The sequence below is a fragment of the Nicotiana sylvestris genome, chromosome 5 (assembly GCF_000393655.2).
Source record: "Nicotiana sylvestris chromosome 5, ASM39365v2, whole genome shotgun sequence".
Classification (NCBI taxonomy): Eukaryota; Viridiplantae; Streptophyta; class Magnoliopsida; order Solanales; family Solanaceae; genus Nicotiana; species Nicotiana sylvestris.
The window spans coordinates 138,525,069-138,543,865 of record NC_091061.1 but is presented as its reverse complement, the minus strand read 5'-3'; the positions used below and the strand labels follow the sequence as shown (position 1 = coordinate 138,543,865).

General features: G+C 39.3%; 1 protein-coding gene across 1 annotated transcript; it reads left to right on the top strand.

Moving 5' to 3' along the window:
- Positions 1-1,123: 1,123 nt before the first annotated feature.
- On the top strand, positions 1,124-14,540 carry LOC104230475 (uncharacterized). The gene is made up of 5 exons (XM_009783301.2): positions 1,124-1,270; positions 13,098-13,197; positions 13,387-13,541; positions 13,584-14,026; positions 14,207-14,540. Exons 1-5 carry the CDS (start codon positions 1,124-1,126, stop codon positions 14,538-14,540), a joined length of 1,179 nt encoding a protein of 392 aa, XP_009781603.2.
- Positions 14,541-18,797: the final 4,257 nt, after the last annotated feature.

Here is an 18,797-nt window from a genome sequence, read left to right as displayed (position 1 = left end):
TTACTTATCTTGTTGAACCAATGACTGTGACATGCAACGAGACAATGCAACAAACGGACATAGATTTAGAGGAAGATGAAATACCAGAAGAGATTGTTAAGGAAGTTGAGAATTTTGAGAACAGACCTAAGTCCAACCTGGACGAAACAGAAGTTGTTAACTTGGGAGATGCAGAAAATGTCAAAGAAACACGAATCATCATTCACTTATCGCCATCAGAAAAGAAGGAATGCACAGAATTTCTAAGGAAATATGAGGACATATTTGCCTGGTCATATGATGAAATGACTGGTCTGAGTACATCTATTGTGGCTCACAAACTGCCAACTGATCCAACATGTCCACCGATAAAGCAAAAGCTCAGAAAGTTCAAACCTGATATGAGTCTGAAGATCAAGGAAGAAGTCACTAAGCAGGTCAAAGCTAAGGTTCTCAGGTTAGTAGAATATCTGACATGGTTAGCCAACATCGTGCTAGTGCCAAAGAAGGATGGGAAGGTCAGAGTCTGTGTCGACTACCGGGATCTCAACTGGGCCATTACGAAAGAAGACTTCCCTTTGCCAAATATACACATCTTGATCGATAATTGGTCCAAGCATAAGCTACAGTCATTTGTAGATTGCTTTGCTGGTTGTCATCAGATCTGGATGAATGAAGAAGATGCTGAGAAAACGACTTTCATTACGCCTGGGGGATGGATGTTATTGGACCAATCGAGCCTTCCGCTTCCAATGGACACAAATTTATTCTATTAGCCATAGACTATTTCACCAAGTGGGTAGAAGCAGCATCTTACAGAGCAGTGACTAAGAAAGTCGTGGCAGACTTTGTCCGCGACCGCATCGTTTGTCGATTCGGGATTCTAGAATCAATCATTACTAACAATGGTTCCAACCTCAACAGTGACCTGATGAAAGCTATGTGTAGAACTTTCAATATCAGATACAAGAATTCTAAAATATACAGACCTCAGATGAACGGGGCCGTAGAAGCCGCCAATAAGAACATCAAGAAGATACTAAGGAAAATGATAGAGAAGCATAACTAGTGGCATGAGAAGCTATCACTTGCTTTATTGGGGTATCACACCATAGTCAGCGCATCAATTGGGGTAACCCCCTGTATGTTGGTTTATGGTACAGAAGCCGTCATTCCCGCCGAAGAGGAAATTTCTTCCTTGAGAATCATACAGGAAGCAGAACTTGATGAAGCAGAATGGGTGAAGAGTCGTTACGAGCAGTTGGCTCTTATAGATGGAAAGAGGATGAATGTAGTTTGCCACAATCACCTTTATCAGAACATAATGTCCAGAGACTTCAACAAAAGAGTCAAGCCGAGGCAGTTCACACCGGGGCAGCTGGTGTTGAAGAAAATTTGTCCGCATCAAGATAAAGCCAAAGGAAAGTTCTCTCTCAACTGGCAAGGTCCATACATGGTTCACCTGGTTCTGACAGGAGGAGCCCTCATACTTGTAGAAATGGACGGAGAAGTCTGGCCAAAGTCGATCAATTCAGATGCAGTCAAGCGCTACTATGTGTAATCATTATGCTTTCCTTATATGATGTAAATTGAACTACGCCTGACCTGATTCCCGTTTAAGAGGTGATACGTAGGTAGCCCTTTGGTTTTGGTCATAATTCAATAAAAGTTTCATCCCCTCTCCAGCAATTGGAAACTAGGGCAGAATTTTGAGGAGGACCCTCAAAATTCCGAAGTTGATTTCAGCCAATCATCGCAAGCAATAGTCAAAAACATCAACACATTGAACTGGGGCAGAATTTTGAGGAGGACCCTCAAAATTCCATAGCAAGAGAGGTTGCAATGTCCTGAACCATGTCACAGTTATCGGTTCATCTAAAAATTATTATTATTATGTCATATTTTTACTAAATCATGCATGTCTATTACTGAAACCGCCTTGTTTAGCAACGCCACCCCAACGATACATACAATATCACCAGATCAAAGCCGAGCAGGTCAAGCAGATCCAGTAGGGGATACGAACTAACCGCCCCCCTTTTACAAAACTCACAATTTTTCTTTGGATGCAGGCACTTGAATTGCAAAATCATCAAATATACTATACACTCATGAGACAAACATTGTTAAGGAATACAACTCTCAGAACCGTTGCACTTACTCACAGTTGCTATCTACACACAACAGTGTCCCCAGTAGGCACAATATCCCCAACAATCATAATATCGCAATCTGCTATCAGCTAAGAAAGCTCTATTATCATTTGCTATCTTTTTTTTTCATAAGGCTACTATTCTGCCTTTCGAGGTTAAGCTCTACTCTATCTGCATTTCTACATTGCATAAGGCTACCATTCTACCTTCCGAGACTAAACGTTGTCTCCATATGCATTTTCTGCATTGCATATGGCTACCATTCTACCTTCCGAGGTTAAGCTCTTCCTCCATCTATATTTCTAGATTGCATAAGGCTACCATTCTGCCTTCTAAGCTCTACCTCCATCTCTATTGCATGGCTGAAAGATCGCCACCTTATTTACTTATACTTGCACGGCTGAAAGTTCGCCACCTTATCTATGCTTACATGGTTGAAAGATCGCCACCTTTACATTTGCACGACCGAAAGATCGCCACCTTATCTACGTTTGCATGGCTGAAAGATCGCCACCTTATTTACATTTGCATGGCTGAAAGGTCGCCACCTTATTTACATTTGGATAGCTGAAAGACCGCCACCTTATTTACATTTGCATGGCTCAAAGATCGCCTCATACTGCATCTGCATGGCTAAAAGATCGCCCCATACTACATCTGCATGGCTGTACGATCGCCCCATACTGCATTGCATGGCTGAAAGATCTCCACATACTGCATCTACATGGGCTGAAAGATCGCCAAATTGTCCAAAGGCGTCATTGTTCGGAGGCACCATTTTCTTAGCCGGATAACACCGTGTCATGGCCTGAGGATCCCTTTTAATCTTTTGCATATCATTATTCAAAGGCATCATAGTTCGGAGGCATCATCCTCATAGCCTGAGAGCATCATTTCATGGCCTGCAAATCCTTTATTATACGCTTCATGGCCTAGGACATCATGGTCTAAGGACGTCATTCTAACCGTACGAAGACAATCCTCACGGTCCGACGGGAATTTACATCATGTTTAAATTTACGCACAATATATGCTTGTATTGCTTATTTGCAGGTAAACCGGCAAGCAACGACCATCTTAGCAGGAGCGATTCCGCTCCAGTTTCGGCAGCCATGACAAACCTTAACCATTCTCCCGCCCTGAATATTGCGCCCATTCTCGAAAGTCTCCATCGGCATACTCTGCCGACGGATCCTGAACTACATATGGCTTAATTCCTATAAGACCGGGGATATGTAAGCAGCTCAGAAGCCAGGGCACGACCTAAACCTCTTCAAACCTTTTCGTTCGATCAAAATTGGCCATCATATATTTACCCAACAACTCTTTCATCCTTCCCGTGTAAAGATGGGCAGCTATTGATACCCAATTTTCCCTGTATATTTTTAACATGCCAAATAGTTTCAAATAACATATGTATGCATATATAAGCATGTCCAAATATTTTATTATTTTTTCTTAAATTTTTAAAGAATTTTTAAATCAATTTATTACCCTATTTTATCCAAAAAAACCCAATAATTATTCCCAAAATTATCATTTCGGTGACTCATTTATGGGATTTTCATATTTATGCTAACTAAAATATAGCTAAGATAAGATTTACATATTTTTACAAATTTATCTAGTATTTTTTAAAGCTAAATTGCATATAATTACAATGTTAGCCGCTTTTTGGATTTAATTATTTTTATATTTATAAAAATTAAGTCCAGTATTTTAATTTGATAATAATATACTATTAGTCATTTTAGTACCTTTAGTTTATTTCCAAAAATTATTTTACTAAAAATTATTTTACTACTTTTTATAAATCAAATAGGGAAAAGTGGCTATTTAAATGTTAGCCCAATTTCCTTTCGATTATAGCCCCAATTCGGACCCCAATTGAATTCAATTTAAACCCAATTTTACCCCGACCCAATTCCCATTCAAACCGACCCATGACCCTTTTAAAACCCCGCCTGGATTCCCGTTTAATCCCAGTCGTTGATCGTTTAGATCAACGGCTCACATTAACCCTTTCCTAAATTAATTCCCAACTACCCCCAAACCCTAACCATTTCTTACCTACAGCCGCCTCTGAATCCCCCTTCTCTCTCAATCGTCTCTCAAACCCTAGCTTCCGCCCTCAACTACCACCCGAAAAACCTCCCAAATCCATGGCTTCCAAGACCATTGGAGGCTTGTATTCACCTCCTTTGGCCTCTACGTGCCCGATTATTACGGTTACAAGGACAGATCATGAAAGAACTTGGTTCAGACCTGGGTCGATTTCAGTGTATGGTTGTTCTCCGATCATCTCTGATCTTCCCCCGGCCAGCTATGGCTATTCGAGTCTGATTCTTGACTCTCCTGCTTAGTTCGATGGTCTTCAAATCCTTTCTCACCATTTGGGGTTCTTCTGAAACCCTAACCATTAAGGTTCTTCCGATTTCTTTTAAATCTATTTTAGATCTGTGTTTGCTCTAAACTTTTAAACATTTTTCCTCAAAGTTTCTTCTAAGACTCTACCTTCAAAACCTTTATCCTTTCCGATTAGGTTTTCTGTTAAGTTGTTTAACACGTTTTGTTGTATTTCCTTATGTCGTTCTTCTACTTGAGTTTTCTTGTTAAGGGCCTTAACTCTTTTCGAGGTTTACGATTCTATTTTTGTTAGTATTTGTTCGATTTATCTGTTTTTCATCTCTAGACTCGATTGGTGGTAAAAACCTTAAAATTTTGGGTTCATTCGAGTTCTGAGACCATTTGCTGTGTGATTTACTTGTTCATCATCTCTGAATCCGATTGGTTTCAAAACCCTAATTTCTTGGGGGCCTATTCGAGCTTTTGAAGCTGCTTCACCTATTTGAAGTTGCTCAATTGGATTCGAAATCCTTTTTGTTTCAGCATCTGTTTCTTTATATGATTTGGTTTCTTGCAATCATTGAAACTAGACTATACTTTTCAGAAAGTGTTTTTTTTTACTTGACCCTTTTGCATGCTTCTGATACTCTCTCTTTTCTCTATCACTAAGCTAATGAAGTTGACCTATGTGACTACTATGTTTCGATAGTTCACCGTCTACTAACTTTGTGATTGTTATTCATGCTACTTCTCTTTGTCGTAGTTTAGCCTCACATGCCTAATGTTTTGTGCACTCTATTTATATGCTAAAACAGGACTCATGGTTCTCTCTTTGATTGACTCTGAGCTCCTTGTTTCTGGGCTTGATTTGAAAACTTTCCTTAGACTTTCGATTCTCCTATTTTAACTTGGTTTATTTAGTTACTCATGGGAACCCATGTTACTTTCCTTAAATCAGTGATTTCAAAATCATTGATTCCCTGATTTACTATGTACTGATTTTCGATTATCTCCATATTCTACAACTTTATTTTGTCTTCTTACCTTATTTGGATTAACTGAGTATTTCAAGGATTCTTCATTAGTTGTTCCCTTAATTGAACCGCTATGTACTTACCCCTAATTGTCTATTCTGCACATGATGGTCTACTTGATTTCTTTCCTAAAATGTTTTCTGCCTATTACCGTTTAAATTTAACTCCTTAATTAAAAGAAGTATTCTGATTTGATTTTAATTAGCACATAGTTCCATAATTTCTGCTAAACTATGATTCTTGCCTTACTTTCTACCTGTTTTCAAACTATAAGTACCTTGCTCTTTCATTAGCACAAACACACGAACACTCTTAGTCTTGAACTCACTTACACTCAAAACATTCTCTCTTGCTTCACTACTTCTGTTGTGGCCTATTTAACTCGCTGAAAGCTAAAGCTATATTTCAAAAATCACGCTACCTTTCTTTACTACGTTTTGCTTCTTTGAACTTGTATGTCCTAATTAAGTTTTCACCATCAACAACAACATGGTTACTTAATGTTCTTGCATTCTTGTCTTCCTACTTCTTGTATTTAATTTAGTACTTTATTTTAGCATGATGTGATTTCTTTCTCCCTATTCTGAATCTATGTATTATGAATCCTAAACCCCTACCCCAATGTGTTTGATACTTATGGTTTGTTTGAGGCATGGCAATATGGAACATTGTTGTCCATAACTCGAACATGATCCCCTGGGATCATAACCTCTATGTCTCTTTGATATTGTGTGTTCTGGTAGGCTTATAGGCATGTCAGCATCTTCTATTGTTGTGCATGCCCAAAGCTGACCCTTACCTAAGTACATAGTCTATTTGCAATAAATTCCCAACCCCTGAACCCCTTTTGCGTGAGGTTATCAACTCTGTAACTGTTTCCCAGCACCTTTTTCCTTCCTTAGTTCGTAAAGCTCTATTTCTGCACTTACACTCTCTCTTAGACTTATGTTCTGCCCCCCTCTTGTGAGCTTTTCCTTAGGACTCATGAGCTCCCTCTAAACTTGGACACATGAGGGTTGGCACTTCCACACTGCACTTGTCCCTATTCTGGTTATGAAACTTGGGTGTGAGCACCGCCCAGGGTCCAATTGAGGCCCGTAGGGAACTCTGACACACTCAAGTCTAAAGAAAGGCTTTGGATCAATGGTCTTTGAGTTGGTTTATCTCATAACTCAGTGAGGAAGTCAAGAATCAAGCTTCCTCTGGTTGCACTTTTCTTTGTACTTTTCTGATGTAATTTATTATTCTGGTTTGTAATAAGTTGTAATAAATATTTGGGGTTGGCTAGTAAAAAGAGTTGGGTAATATGCATGCAAGGGTAGAAAATATGCCTATAGGACGTTTTAAATTCTACATATTCAAACTTCATTTAGAAAACATGCATATTGGGTGTTTTAAATTCTGCATATGCAAACTACATTTAGAAAACATGCCTCTAGGGTACTTTTAAATTCTGCATATTCAAAACATCACCTAGAAATCATGCCATAGGGTGTTTTAAATTCTGCATATTCACTTCATATAGAAATCATGCCTGTAGGGGTTTCTAAATAATTCTAATTCGTTTTATTCACAGTGAATGTTAGATTTCATGCTCCTAGGAACTAAAATCAATAATAGTAGATACTATCTCCTGTAGAACCTGTAACCGGTTTAATTTTTAATTTTGTACATTCTGAACCTCTTTTAATAACCTAATTCCCTCGCTTAACAAGGTTTAGCAAGCATGCCTATAGGACCCCGCCTAAACATTTAGGCAAGCCTTAAAGTAATAAGTGCAAATTGAATCCACTTTGTTAATCGCTACAACCAGCAGACAGGCCTGATTCGGATTTCTTATTTGAGTTATGTAATAAACTAATCTGCCTCAATAATTAATCTCCCTCATCTTCAGTATTTTAAATCAGACCTAGCAGTATGTGTAAGACATGCTATTTTATGTGTTTTGTTTGAGGAGGTATACTTGAGCCTATATGCTTATGTGTTTCCCCTTCAATATGCAGTATGTGTTTTTTTGTATGTCGTCTTAGAGTTTTTACCTTTGAAACTTCAAATAATCCTAATATCCCTCCCTTTAAGGATTAGTAGCCCTAAGTGCCTCTAGGACTGATAGGAATGGGATGGGTAATAGCATGCAATAAGTAATCGAGACCAATCCGCGCTTTAATACCTTAATGGGGTGGGTAGGGTAGATATGGATATGATGACCACACGATAATGTCACGTGTAGCCCCTCGTGAGGAGTGATTACCGGACATTATGTGGGGTGATCCATATTTTTAATAAACCTAGGACCCCATTTATTCTTTTTTTAGTATTGTATCTCTTTATTTAAAAATCAACTCTTTGATCGTTCTTTAAAATTTGTTTACTTTCAAACCATTATGTATTGAAATCCCCTCTTATTTGAGCCTTATTTGCTTATTTGTTAATTGCACCCAAATTCACAATAAATGTCTGGCCGGGAACCACACTAGTGGATTCTGAGGGGTGCCTAACACCTTCCCCTTAGAATAATTTCAAGCCCTTACCCTATCTCTGGTTATTCAAATAAAAAACCATTAGTGTCCTAATGCACCTTAATCATTAGGTGGCGACTCTTCAAATGCAAACCCAGTTCCCAAAAGGAACAATTTGTCCCTCCAAATATCATAAACCCGATTTTGCCAGAAAAAGAGGGCACGACATGAGGCAGAGAAGGTGGTTGGAGCTGTTGAAAGACTATGATATCACCATCTTATATCATCTGGGAAAGGCCAATGTTGTGGTCAATGCTTTGAGTATGAAATCATCCAGTATGGGCAGTCTTTCTTATATTTCGGTCGGTAAAAGACCGCTTCCCTTGGATATTCAGGCTTTGGCTAATCAGTTCGTGAGGTTGGATATTTCTGAGCCCAGCCGGGTGTTAGCTTGCACAGTCTCTCGTTCATCGTTATTGGAGCGTATCCGAGATCGACAATATGATGATCCCCATTTATGTGTCCTTAGAGACACGGTGCAGCACGGAGGTGCCATGTAGGTTACCTTGGGAGATGATGGAGTTTTGAGATTGTAGGGTTGTGTTTGTGTTCCTAATGTGGATAGACTCTGAGAGTTGATTTTAGAGGAGGCCCATAGTTCCCGGTACTCCATTCATCCGGGCGCCGCTAAGATGTACCAGGATTTACGGTAGCATTATTGGTGGAGGGGAATGAAGAAGGACATTGTTGCATATGTGGCTCGGTGTTTGAACTATCAGCAGGTTAAGTACAAGCATCAGAGGCCTGGTGGTTTGTTTCAGAAGATTGAGCTTCCCGAGTGGAAGTGGAAGCGGATCACTATGGATTTCGTTGTTGGACTCCTACAAACTCAGAGGAAGTTCGACGCACTGTGGGTCATTGTTGATAGGCTGACCAAGTCAACGCATTTCATTCCTGTGGCAGTCTCCTATTCTTCCGAGAGGTTAGCTAAGATCTATATTCGGGAGATTGTTCGTCTTCATGTTGTGCCCGTGTCTATCATTTTGGACCGAGGTACGTAGTTTACCTCACGTTTCTGGAGGGCAGTTCAGCGAGAATTGGGCACATAGGTTGAGTTGAGCACAACATTTCATCCTCAGACGGACGGGCAGTCCGAGCGTACTACTCAGCTTTTGGAGAATATGCTCCGAGCTTGTGTTATTGACTTTGGAGGCTCGTGGGATCAGTTTTTGCCTTTAGCAGAGTTTGCCTATAATAACAGCTACGAGTCGAGTATTTAGATGGCTAATTATGAGGCTTTGTATGGTAGGTGGTGTCGGTTGCCGGTTGGATGGTTTGAGCCGTGAGAGGCGCGATTGTTGGGTACAGATCTGGTTCAGGGTGCCTTGGACAAGGTCAGGATTATTCAGGACAGGCTTCGTACAGCTCAGTCCAGGCAAAAGAGTTATGCCGAACTCAACGTTTGTGATTTGGCTTTCATGGTCGGTGAGCGGGTATTGCTTCGAGTGCCGCCTATGAAGGGCGTGATGAGATTTTGGAAGAAGGGAAAGCTTAGCCCCAGGTTCATTGGCTCATTTGAGATTCCTGATCGAGTGGGAGAGGTGGCTTATAGACTTGTGTTGCCGCCGAGCTTATCACCCATGCACTCAGTGTTTCATATGTCCATGCTTCGGAAGTATCACGACGATCCATCCCACATGTTAGATTTCATCACTGTCCAGTTGGACAAGGACTTGTCCTATGAGGAAGAGCCAGTAGCTATTCTAGACCAGCAGGTTCATCAATTGAGATCGAAGAATTTTCGTTTTGTTTGTGTTCAGTGGAGAGGTCAGTCAGCTGAGGCATCGACCTGGGAGTTCGAGTTCGATATGCAGAGCCATTATCCCCATTCCCCATCTTTTCCCCGACTCAGGTACTTCCTTCTTATTTCCGTTTGAGGACGAACGGTTGTTTTAGAGGTGGAGAATGTGATGACCCAAGTTTTAGAAATAAATTCTACGTTCTGAGGCCTTAAAAACCTCTTTCAGCATCACCTCAATTTGCATGCGCAGTCCGGGCGCGTAGCCGGAAATCCATTAGGTGAAAATTTGTGAAAAATGATGAATTATGACTTTAAAATGAATTTAAGTTGACGTCGGTCAACATTTTAGGTAAACAGACCTGGACTTATGATTCTACGGTCCCGAAGGGTCCGTAGGAAAATATGGGACTTGGGTGTATGCCCGGAATCGAATTCCGAGGTCCCAAGCCCGAGAAATGAATTTCTAAAGAAAATTATTTTCTAGAATTATTTATGAGTTTTGGAAATGAAATGTGTTTAAAATTTTATGGTATCTGACCCGTATTACGGTTTCGGAGCCCAGTATAGGTCTTATATTTGGTTTAAGTTGAGTCTGTAAAATTTGGTAAGAAACGGACTTGAAATAACGTGAATAGGACTGTAATTGAGAAAAATTTGAAAATTTGAAGTTCTTAAGTGATTACAAGATTTTGATGCTAAATTCATAGTTGTTGATGTTATTTTGGCGATTTGATCACACGAGTAAGTCCGTAGGGTGTTTTTGAGGTAGTGTGCATGTTTGGTTTGGATCCCCGAGGGCTCGGGTGAGTTTTGGATAGGCGTCGGAGTGTTTTGGACTTAGAAATCTGGTATTTTTGTTGTTGCTGGTGTCTGAGTTTTTAACTCTATGCGATCGCATGGTAACCCTCGCGAACGCACAACACAAATTGGGAGGAGGGCAGGTTTGCACTATGCGAACGCGTAGACCTGGGAACGAATGCGGAGCTTTGGGAATTTACTCTACACGAACGCACCGGGTCAGTCGTGAACGCATAGAGTAGGAAGGGGCCTAGGGGCTAGGTAGTTTTAACCTTATGCAAACGCGGCCCCTAGCTCGCGAACGCGCAGGTCAGGAGAGTCAAACCTATGCGATCACATAGGCTTGTTCGCGATCGCATAGTGTATTTTTGCCCAGTCATTTAAAACAGTAACAGAAATAGGAGTCTTCATAATTTTCATAACTTCTTCTTCCAAACTCCAAATTGGTTGATTTTTAAAAGCGAAATTCACCACAAATTCATAGGTATGTAATCTTAGACTCATTTTCTTCAATTTCCGTTAACACCCATTAGATTTCTAGGTCTAAATCATGTTCTTAAGGGTAGAAAATTAGGGATTTGGGTAGAGTTAGGGCTTTTTGTATAATTAGGATTTAGATCTCATTTTGGGGTCAGATTTTGGAACTAATTACATATTCGGGCTCGTGTGTGAATGGGTGATTGGGTTTTGGTCAGAACCTCGTGTATTGTACTTGTTATGACTCCGTTGTGGTTTATTGCGCTTCATATGAGGATTTTCATAATTGTTCCCTTGTCGGGATATTATTATCATTATTGTTCCCTTGTCGGGATGTTATTATCATTATTGTTCCCTTGCCAAGATGTTTGTTTTGATATTATTGTTCCCTTACCGGGACCCTTTTATGACTGGTGTTGATAAAAGAAATGGGAGCGTGTTGCACGCCTGCAACGGTAATATGTGAAATGGGAGCGGGTTGCACGCCTGTAATGGTAATATGTGAAATGGGAGAAGGTTGCACGCCTGCAATGGTAATATGTCAGATGGGAACGGGTTGCACGCCTGCAACGGTAATATTAGAAATGGGAGCGGGTGGCACGCATGCAACGGTATCATATGAAATGGGATCGGGTTGCACACCTGCAACGATATTATGTGTGTACCTATTTCTTCTATTTCCTTATTTTAGCTAGTGATTGATTTATGGCATTCCTTATGTTTCTCTACTGTCGTTCTGTTGTTACCTGTTACTCCCCGCAGCATGTTTCCCCTACCCAATTTTAATTGTAATTATCTCCTTCTATTTCCGATGTATATGTTTTAACTGCACAGGTTTATTTGGTAGTCTGGCCCTAGCCTCGTCACTACTTCACCGAGGTTAGGCTAGGCATTTACCAGCACATGGGGTCAGTTGCGCTGATACTACACATTGCACTGTGTGCAAATACTGGTACCGGAGCGCTTGGACCACAGTGAGGGTGCTGTCTTCAGTCCACACAGGCGACCCGAGGTAGTCCTGCAGACGTCCGCGGGCCTTGGCGTCACCTCCTATCTTTCCTCTTTCTGTTTTTACTTATTCAGAGACAGACTTATGTATTTCATTCAGACTTTGTTTGTAGTGTTCTTAGACTGTCTGTGAAGCTGTGACTCCAGTTCTGGGTAGTCTTGTTTAAACAGTTGTATTGGATTTACTCAGTAGTTTTATTGTTTTTTTCTTCTGCTTGACTTAAATTCCGTTGTGTTTAAATTATTGCTCATAATTGTTAAAGGATTAAAATGGGAAAAAGGGTAAATTGATCAAGCCGTCAGCTTGTCTAGCTCATATTAGTAGTCGCCATCACGACTCCTGAGGGCGGGAAATCCGGGTCGTGATAGTAGTATATATATATATATATATATATATATATATATATATATATATATATATATATATATATATATATATATATATGTGTGTGTGTGTGTGTGTGTGTGTGAGTGTGTGTGTATATATGTATAAAGTAGTATATATTTGTATATAGGTATTAAAATTAGTATATATCTAGTTATGTATTTGTTATACAAGTGTATTTAGAAGTTGAATGATCTTTAATCCTAGGTATCACCTTATGTGTGTGGATGACAATTGTGCTTGGAGTTTCAAATCTTCTACCGTTTACAAGGTAAACATAATCAAGGTGAGAATTACAATAATAATCACACATGCGGCTATGGTGAAAGATACTTAACACGATCTCAAGCTACTTCGGGTGTAATTGCTAGAATAGTCAAGGATAAGTATGTTAATTCAAAAAACGTTTACACCGCAAATGATATAATAGAGGACATACAAAAGCAACACGGGGTTGAAATGAGCTACATGAAAGCATGGAGAGCTAAAGAGATAGTAATGGCAATGATAAGAGGGAATCCGAGCAATTCATATAAGGAATTGCCGAGGTATTTGTATATGTTAGAGCATACAAATCCAGGAACGATTACAAAGTTGCACAAATAAGAAGATGGATGCTTTCTTTATACATATGTTTCGCTATATGCATCTATCAAGGGTTGGGAGCATTGCAGACCGATAATGGTTGTTGACGGAAGTTTCCTTAAAGCAACATATAAGGGTACCATATTAACTGCTCGCACACAGGATGGAGCTGGTGAGTTGACTGCATCTACCTTGTTTCTGCAGTTTGTATAATGCTGTAGTTTCATATATAAACGTGTATAGGATTTCAGAGCTGCTATTTTTATAAAATTTGCAGTATGTATAAAGTTGTATATTCGTGTATAATTGTGTAAAAGATTTGTATAATTGTCTGAATCCTAATATCTATTTGTATAAACAGGAAAAATCCATCCACTTGCATATGCAATTATAGATTCAAAGAATAATAAATCTTGGGAGTGGTTCTTCGTCCAGATAAAGGGTACTTTTGGTGTTAGGGAAGGGATGTGTATAGTTTCAGATAGAAATGAAAGCATCTTCAATGCCACAAAAGTTGTATACCCAGAAGTACCACATTGTATTTGCATGTTTCACTAGTGGCAGAATGTCAAGCGCACATTCAAGAAACATCACAAGCAATTGAAGGATATCTTCTTCGCTTTAGCTAGAGCTTACATGATAGAGAAGTTTGACTACCATATGATACAGATGTGCAAAATTGATCCGAGGGTGCAGCCTTACTTGTTCGAAATTGGCTACGAAAGGTGGTCTAGGGCATACTCCAAAGTGAAAAGGTCAATGGTAATGACTTCCAATATTGCAGAGTCAATTAATGCAGCAAACAAAGATGCTAGAGAGGTACCAGTAATGGGATTGCTAGAGTACATGACAAATTTGATACAACAGTGGAACAAGAAAAACAGAAAAAATGCAATGGAGACAACTACAAAGTTTGGCGAAAAGTACGACAAACTCCTTCGGGAAAATCTGATTGCATCGGAGAAAATGACGATAAAACGAATCAAATATAATAATGCATGGTACTGCTGACTTGCATTTTACTGCTTGTATAAAGAAGTATAACTCTGTATAATAATGTATAATGTGCTTTCACTTTTTTTTTAAAAAGTTTTGCAGGTGAGGCCAGCTACAGAGCAGTTATATATTGTGCTTGAAGGAGTAAGGTGAAACATAGTGTGTCTTGAAGAGGGTCTATGCAGTTGTGGAAAATTTCAAATGGATGAACTTACATGTCTGCATGCTTGGGCGATTTTGAAGAACCAGCAACTGAAACCTGGCCAGTATTGCTCTTTTTACTACAAGAAGGATAACCTCCTTAGAACTTATGAATTTTCCGTGAATCCGATGCCAGATGAGAGTTTATGGGTAATCCCAACAGAGGTGCTGGAATATGTGGTCCTACCACCTAAAGGGAGAAGAAATTCAGGAAGGCCAAGAAAAGAAAGACTCAAACCTGCTTTAGAGAAAGAGTCTAAACGGGTGTTTTCATGTTCAGTGTGTGGACAAAGTGGCCACAATAGAAAAATATTATGAATCAACCAAAATAAACAGTTGGAAACATAACACTTCTTATTACATATGTTGTCATGTCGAGTAGTTAAGTTTCACAAACAATAGTTACAAATGTTGAATAATTAAGTTTTACAAGCAATTGAGTTACAATTTATACTATATATTGCAATTATGTTAAATATGTTTCATTATACATGTTTTGATTATCCAATAATAGTGTGTTGATATTTTTAATGGTGCTAAATATATTAATAGATTGTACAAATGCAAAACAGAACTGAAAACAATCAATGTTATTATATGTATACAGATGTATAAATGAGAGTATAAGTTTGTATAAAATTGTATAACTATGTATATTATTGTATACATATGTATAAACCCTGCAACATTGACAAAACTGCAACAATAACGAAAACACATACTTTGTTAAAGGACAAAAACAACTGAAATATTCCTTAAAATGTAATTCATTCACAGCCACAATGTGTAATTACTACCACAAATTACATAAAAATAAAATCATCTATAATATCCTTTAATGTTATCTCACAAGTAGCATAATAGTAATGAGACAAAACTAGGCAACAACTCCTGATACATAGCAAAACTACATTAAAATGAAAAAAATTGAACTACTTTCTCGCTCGTCCCCTCTTCCTCTTCCTGAAAAATCTCCATGTGATTTCATCACCACTAATTGCATCGGACTGATATTTTTTCCTTCCATAATCCCACAACAAAGATTCCCACCTGGTACGAAGTGTCTCAATGTCAAAATTATCTTTTTGAATTTCCTTACCTAGGATGAAATACTCATCAAAGCCAGCAACAAAAGCACCACAATCACTGTAATTAAAAAAAATCAGATTCTCTGTACATTACTGTAAATAGGTACACTAATAGTAAAATAGTAAAAAACTGATATTAACCTACCATTTGATCTGTTGTGGCACATTATTAACCAGATTAATCTGTAAAGCATCAGAATGGGATTTATCGGTATATGCACCATTGTTCCAATCAATGCCCTTCTTCTCGACATAAAAATCAGAATTCTTCAAGAAGTAAGGTATCAAAATTGCATTCATCATCCAAAGCAAGTCTATCATTAATATCTCCATAGTTAGAGTCATAGATGTGGATGCACCTATCTATGAACGTAAACAACCCCAAAACACAGTGGCCCAATTTTGCTCTTCCGCGCTTGACATAGATAAGGAATAAGACGTGGTCAACAGTGTGCCACGCTATATTTACATCACAATAATACCCTCTAATGGACTCTTCTATTTCATGCCCTTCAGGAATCACTGAAGAATCTTGATTCACATTGAAATCTTTATACAGTGAGTTGATTTTGTTACCAAAGACAAAATCGGTTGTAGTAAACCGTATGGCAACATTCGGCCCATATTTTCCCTCTTCCTCAAATAGTAAAATAAGACATTCAAGTGCTGAGACAAGAAAATAAAAACAAAAATAATCATCACTACTAAATGATTCAAAGTACTACAAAAAAATCAATATATGATGTATATTTTTTAAATATACAAATATATACACTATTCTACAGAGTTATATTGTGACGACCCAGTCGGTCGTCTTAAGAATTTACCCACCGATCCCCTATTAACTACTTTTTCTGAATTTATTTCTGCTATTTTGATTTGCCGGGATGTTCGGTTTGAGTTTCGGAGAGTTTTGGGACACAGTCCCTAAATGAGAGCTTAAGCGTTAGAAAGTTGGCCGTAGTCGGAACAGTGCGAAGACGGCCTCGGAATGGAAATCTGATGGTTCCGTTAGCTCCGTTGGGTGATTTCAGGGTTAGGAGCGTGTTCGGATTGTGTTTTGGATGTCCGTAGCTAATTTAGGCTTGAAATGCTGAAAGTTGAATTTTTGAAGTTTCCGGCCCAATAGTAAGATTTTGATTCGAGGCTCGGAATGGAATTCTGGAAGTTGGAGTAGCTCTTCATTTTGAATGTGACATGTATGCAAAATTTCAGGTCATTCGGATGAGGTTTGATAGACTTTTTGATCGAAAGCGTATTTTGATAATTTTGGAGTTCTTAGGCTTAATCCATGGTTAATTCGAGGTTTCGATGTTGTTTTATGTGTCCTAAGGATGGATTGGTACAAGTTTGGATAGTGGTTTGTGACTTGTTGGTGCTTTTGGTTGAGGTCCCAGAGGCCTCGGGATGATTTCGGATGGTTGAAGGAAAGATTTTAGAATTAAAGTTGCAGCTTCAGCTGTTGGTTCTGTCATAACCGCACCTACGATTTGGGTTCCGCAGGTGCGGCACCGCAAAAGCGGCTCAGTAATCACAGAAGCGGAAGTGAGGAAGGGGCCAGAGTCCGCAGATGCAGTCAGGTAACCGCAGAAGCGGTACCGCATCTGCGGTAATGTAGTCGCAGGTGCGGAAAGTCCTCCTTAAATGAGAAGTCCCAGATGCGACCTTTGGTCCGCAAAAACGAGACCGCAGATGGGCAGAAATATGAAATTTCGAGGGTTTAGTTTCAAAAGTTGGAAATTCGATTTGGAGCTCGGGAGTGGCAATTTTGAGAGGAAATTGAGGAGGAGATCATTGGGTAATGATTCTTTAACCCTTTCTAGTTCTATTCCATCAATCTATAGTTAGTTTCATCATTTAATTTCAGATTGGAGATGAAAATTGGGGAAAAGTTGGAAGAAAGTTCTTAGACCTAGAATTCGACTTTTGATTGGGGATTTGACCTTAGATTTGGATAATTTTGGTATTCATGAACTCGTGAGAGCGTGAGGATTCTGCAAATATAAATTTTACCCAATTCCGAGACGTAGGCTCGAGGGGCGTTTTGGTCATTTTACATAATTTCGCGTATTAGCTTAGGATTTAATTGTAGAATCAGTTACTTGAAGTGTTATTTACATTATGCAATTGAATTGAATAGATTTGGGTCATTTGGAGTCGAGTACTCGTGGCAAGAGCGTGGTTTCGGATTGATTTTGAGCCGATTTCTTGGTAAGTGGCTTGTCTAACCTTGTGTGGGGGACCTTCCCCTTAGGATATGATATATTTGATAATTAAAATGCCTCGTATGTGAGGTGATGAGTGCGTACTTGAGCTAATTGTTGAAAATCCGATTTTTCCTTAAGTATTTCAATTGAATTATTTTTCCTGTTTTATTCTAGTTGTGAATTTAGCATGTTGCTAGTTTAGAGAAGCATGTTTAGTTGACTTAATTGCTTATTTGCTTAAACTGCCTTAATTGCATTATGTGAAGCATGTTAGGCTAGAATTAATTGTTTACTTGGTACAAAATTTAGCTTAATTGGGTATTCTTGTGTTGATGCTGTGTGTTTTTACTTTGGGACTACGGGACGGCATCCCGGGAGATTCCCCTGTACGAATTTATGATCTGAACTGAGGTGCGGGATACCAGGGGATCCTTAGCACGTATATTGAGGATACCAAGATATCCTCGGGATACAGAGAGATCCCTAGCATATATTGAGGATACCAAGAGATCCTCGGGATACTTAGAGATCCCTAATATATATTGAGGATACCACAAGATCCTCGGGATACCAAGAGATCCCTAGCATACATTGAGGATACCAAGAGATCCTCGGGATACCAAGAGATCCCCGGCTATCATCCTTTTTATGAGTGGCACTTCCTGGTGTTTGCCTTTATTTTTGTTTCAGTTATTGTACTCCTTATTATCCTGTGTAGATTCTTATTGTTGGTTCTCAATTGTACTATTTATCTTATCCTGTCATCTTATTATTTATTTAACCTCAGTAGGGCCCTGACCTTCCTCGTCACTACCCAACCGAGATTAGGCTTGGCACTTACTGAGTACCGCTGTGGTGTACTCATGCCCTTTCTGTGCATGTTTTTCATGTGCAGATCCAGGTACCACTACTCAGGCCTATCATCCTTGAGGAGGCGACTGCTCTTGAGACTTCGAGGTGCATTTGCCGCGTCCGCAGACCGAGAAGTCCCTTTCTATTCCTACTTTTAGTATTTAGCCCTTATGTATTTTTATGTTCTTATTAGACATTCCGGAGCAGGTCCCTGAGATTATTCTTGTACCGCCTGCAGTGCCATATCAGCCCGAGGACAGGGCAGCGACTTCCGAGGAGGAGGAGCTAAGGCTTGAGAGGTTCAAGAAGTACAAGCCTCCTGTATTCAGCGGTCTAGCATCGGAGGATGCTCTGGGATTCTAGATGAGAGTTACCGCATTCTCCATAAAATGGGTATATCAGGATCGAGCGGGGTTTCCTTAACTACT

Bases quoted from the DNA above. Each gene is read 5' to 3' on its own strand.
- LOC104230475 (XM_009783301.2), top strand. From the start codon at position 1,124: ATGTTGGTTTATGGTACAGAAGCCGTCATTCCCGCCGAAGAGGAAATT. The intron at 13,198-13,386 runs GTGAGTTGACTG...TTGTATAAACAG, and splicing joins TCGCACACAGGATGGAGCTG to GAAAAATCCATCCACTTGCA. The intron at 13,542-13,583 runs GTATACCCAGAA...ATGTTTCACTAG, and splicing joins TCTTCAATGCCACAAAAGTT to TGGCAGAATGTCAAGCGCAC.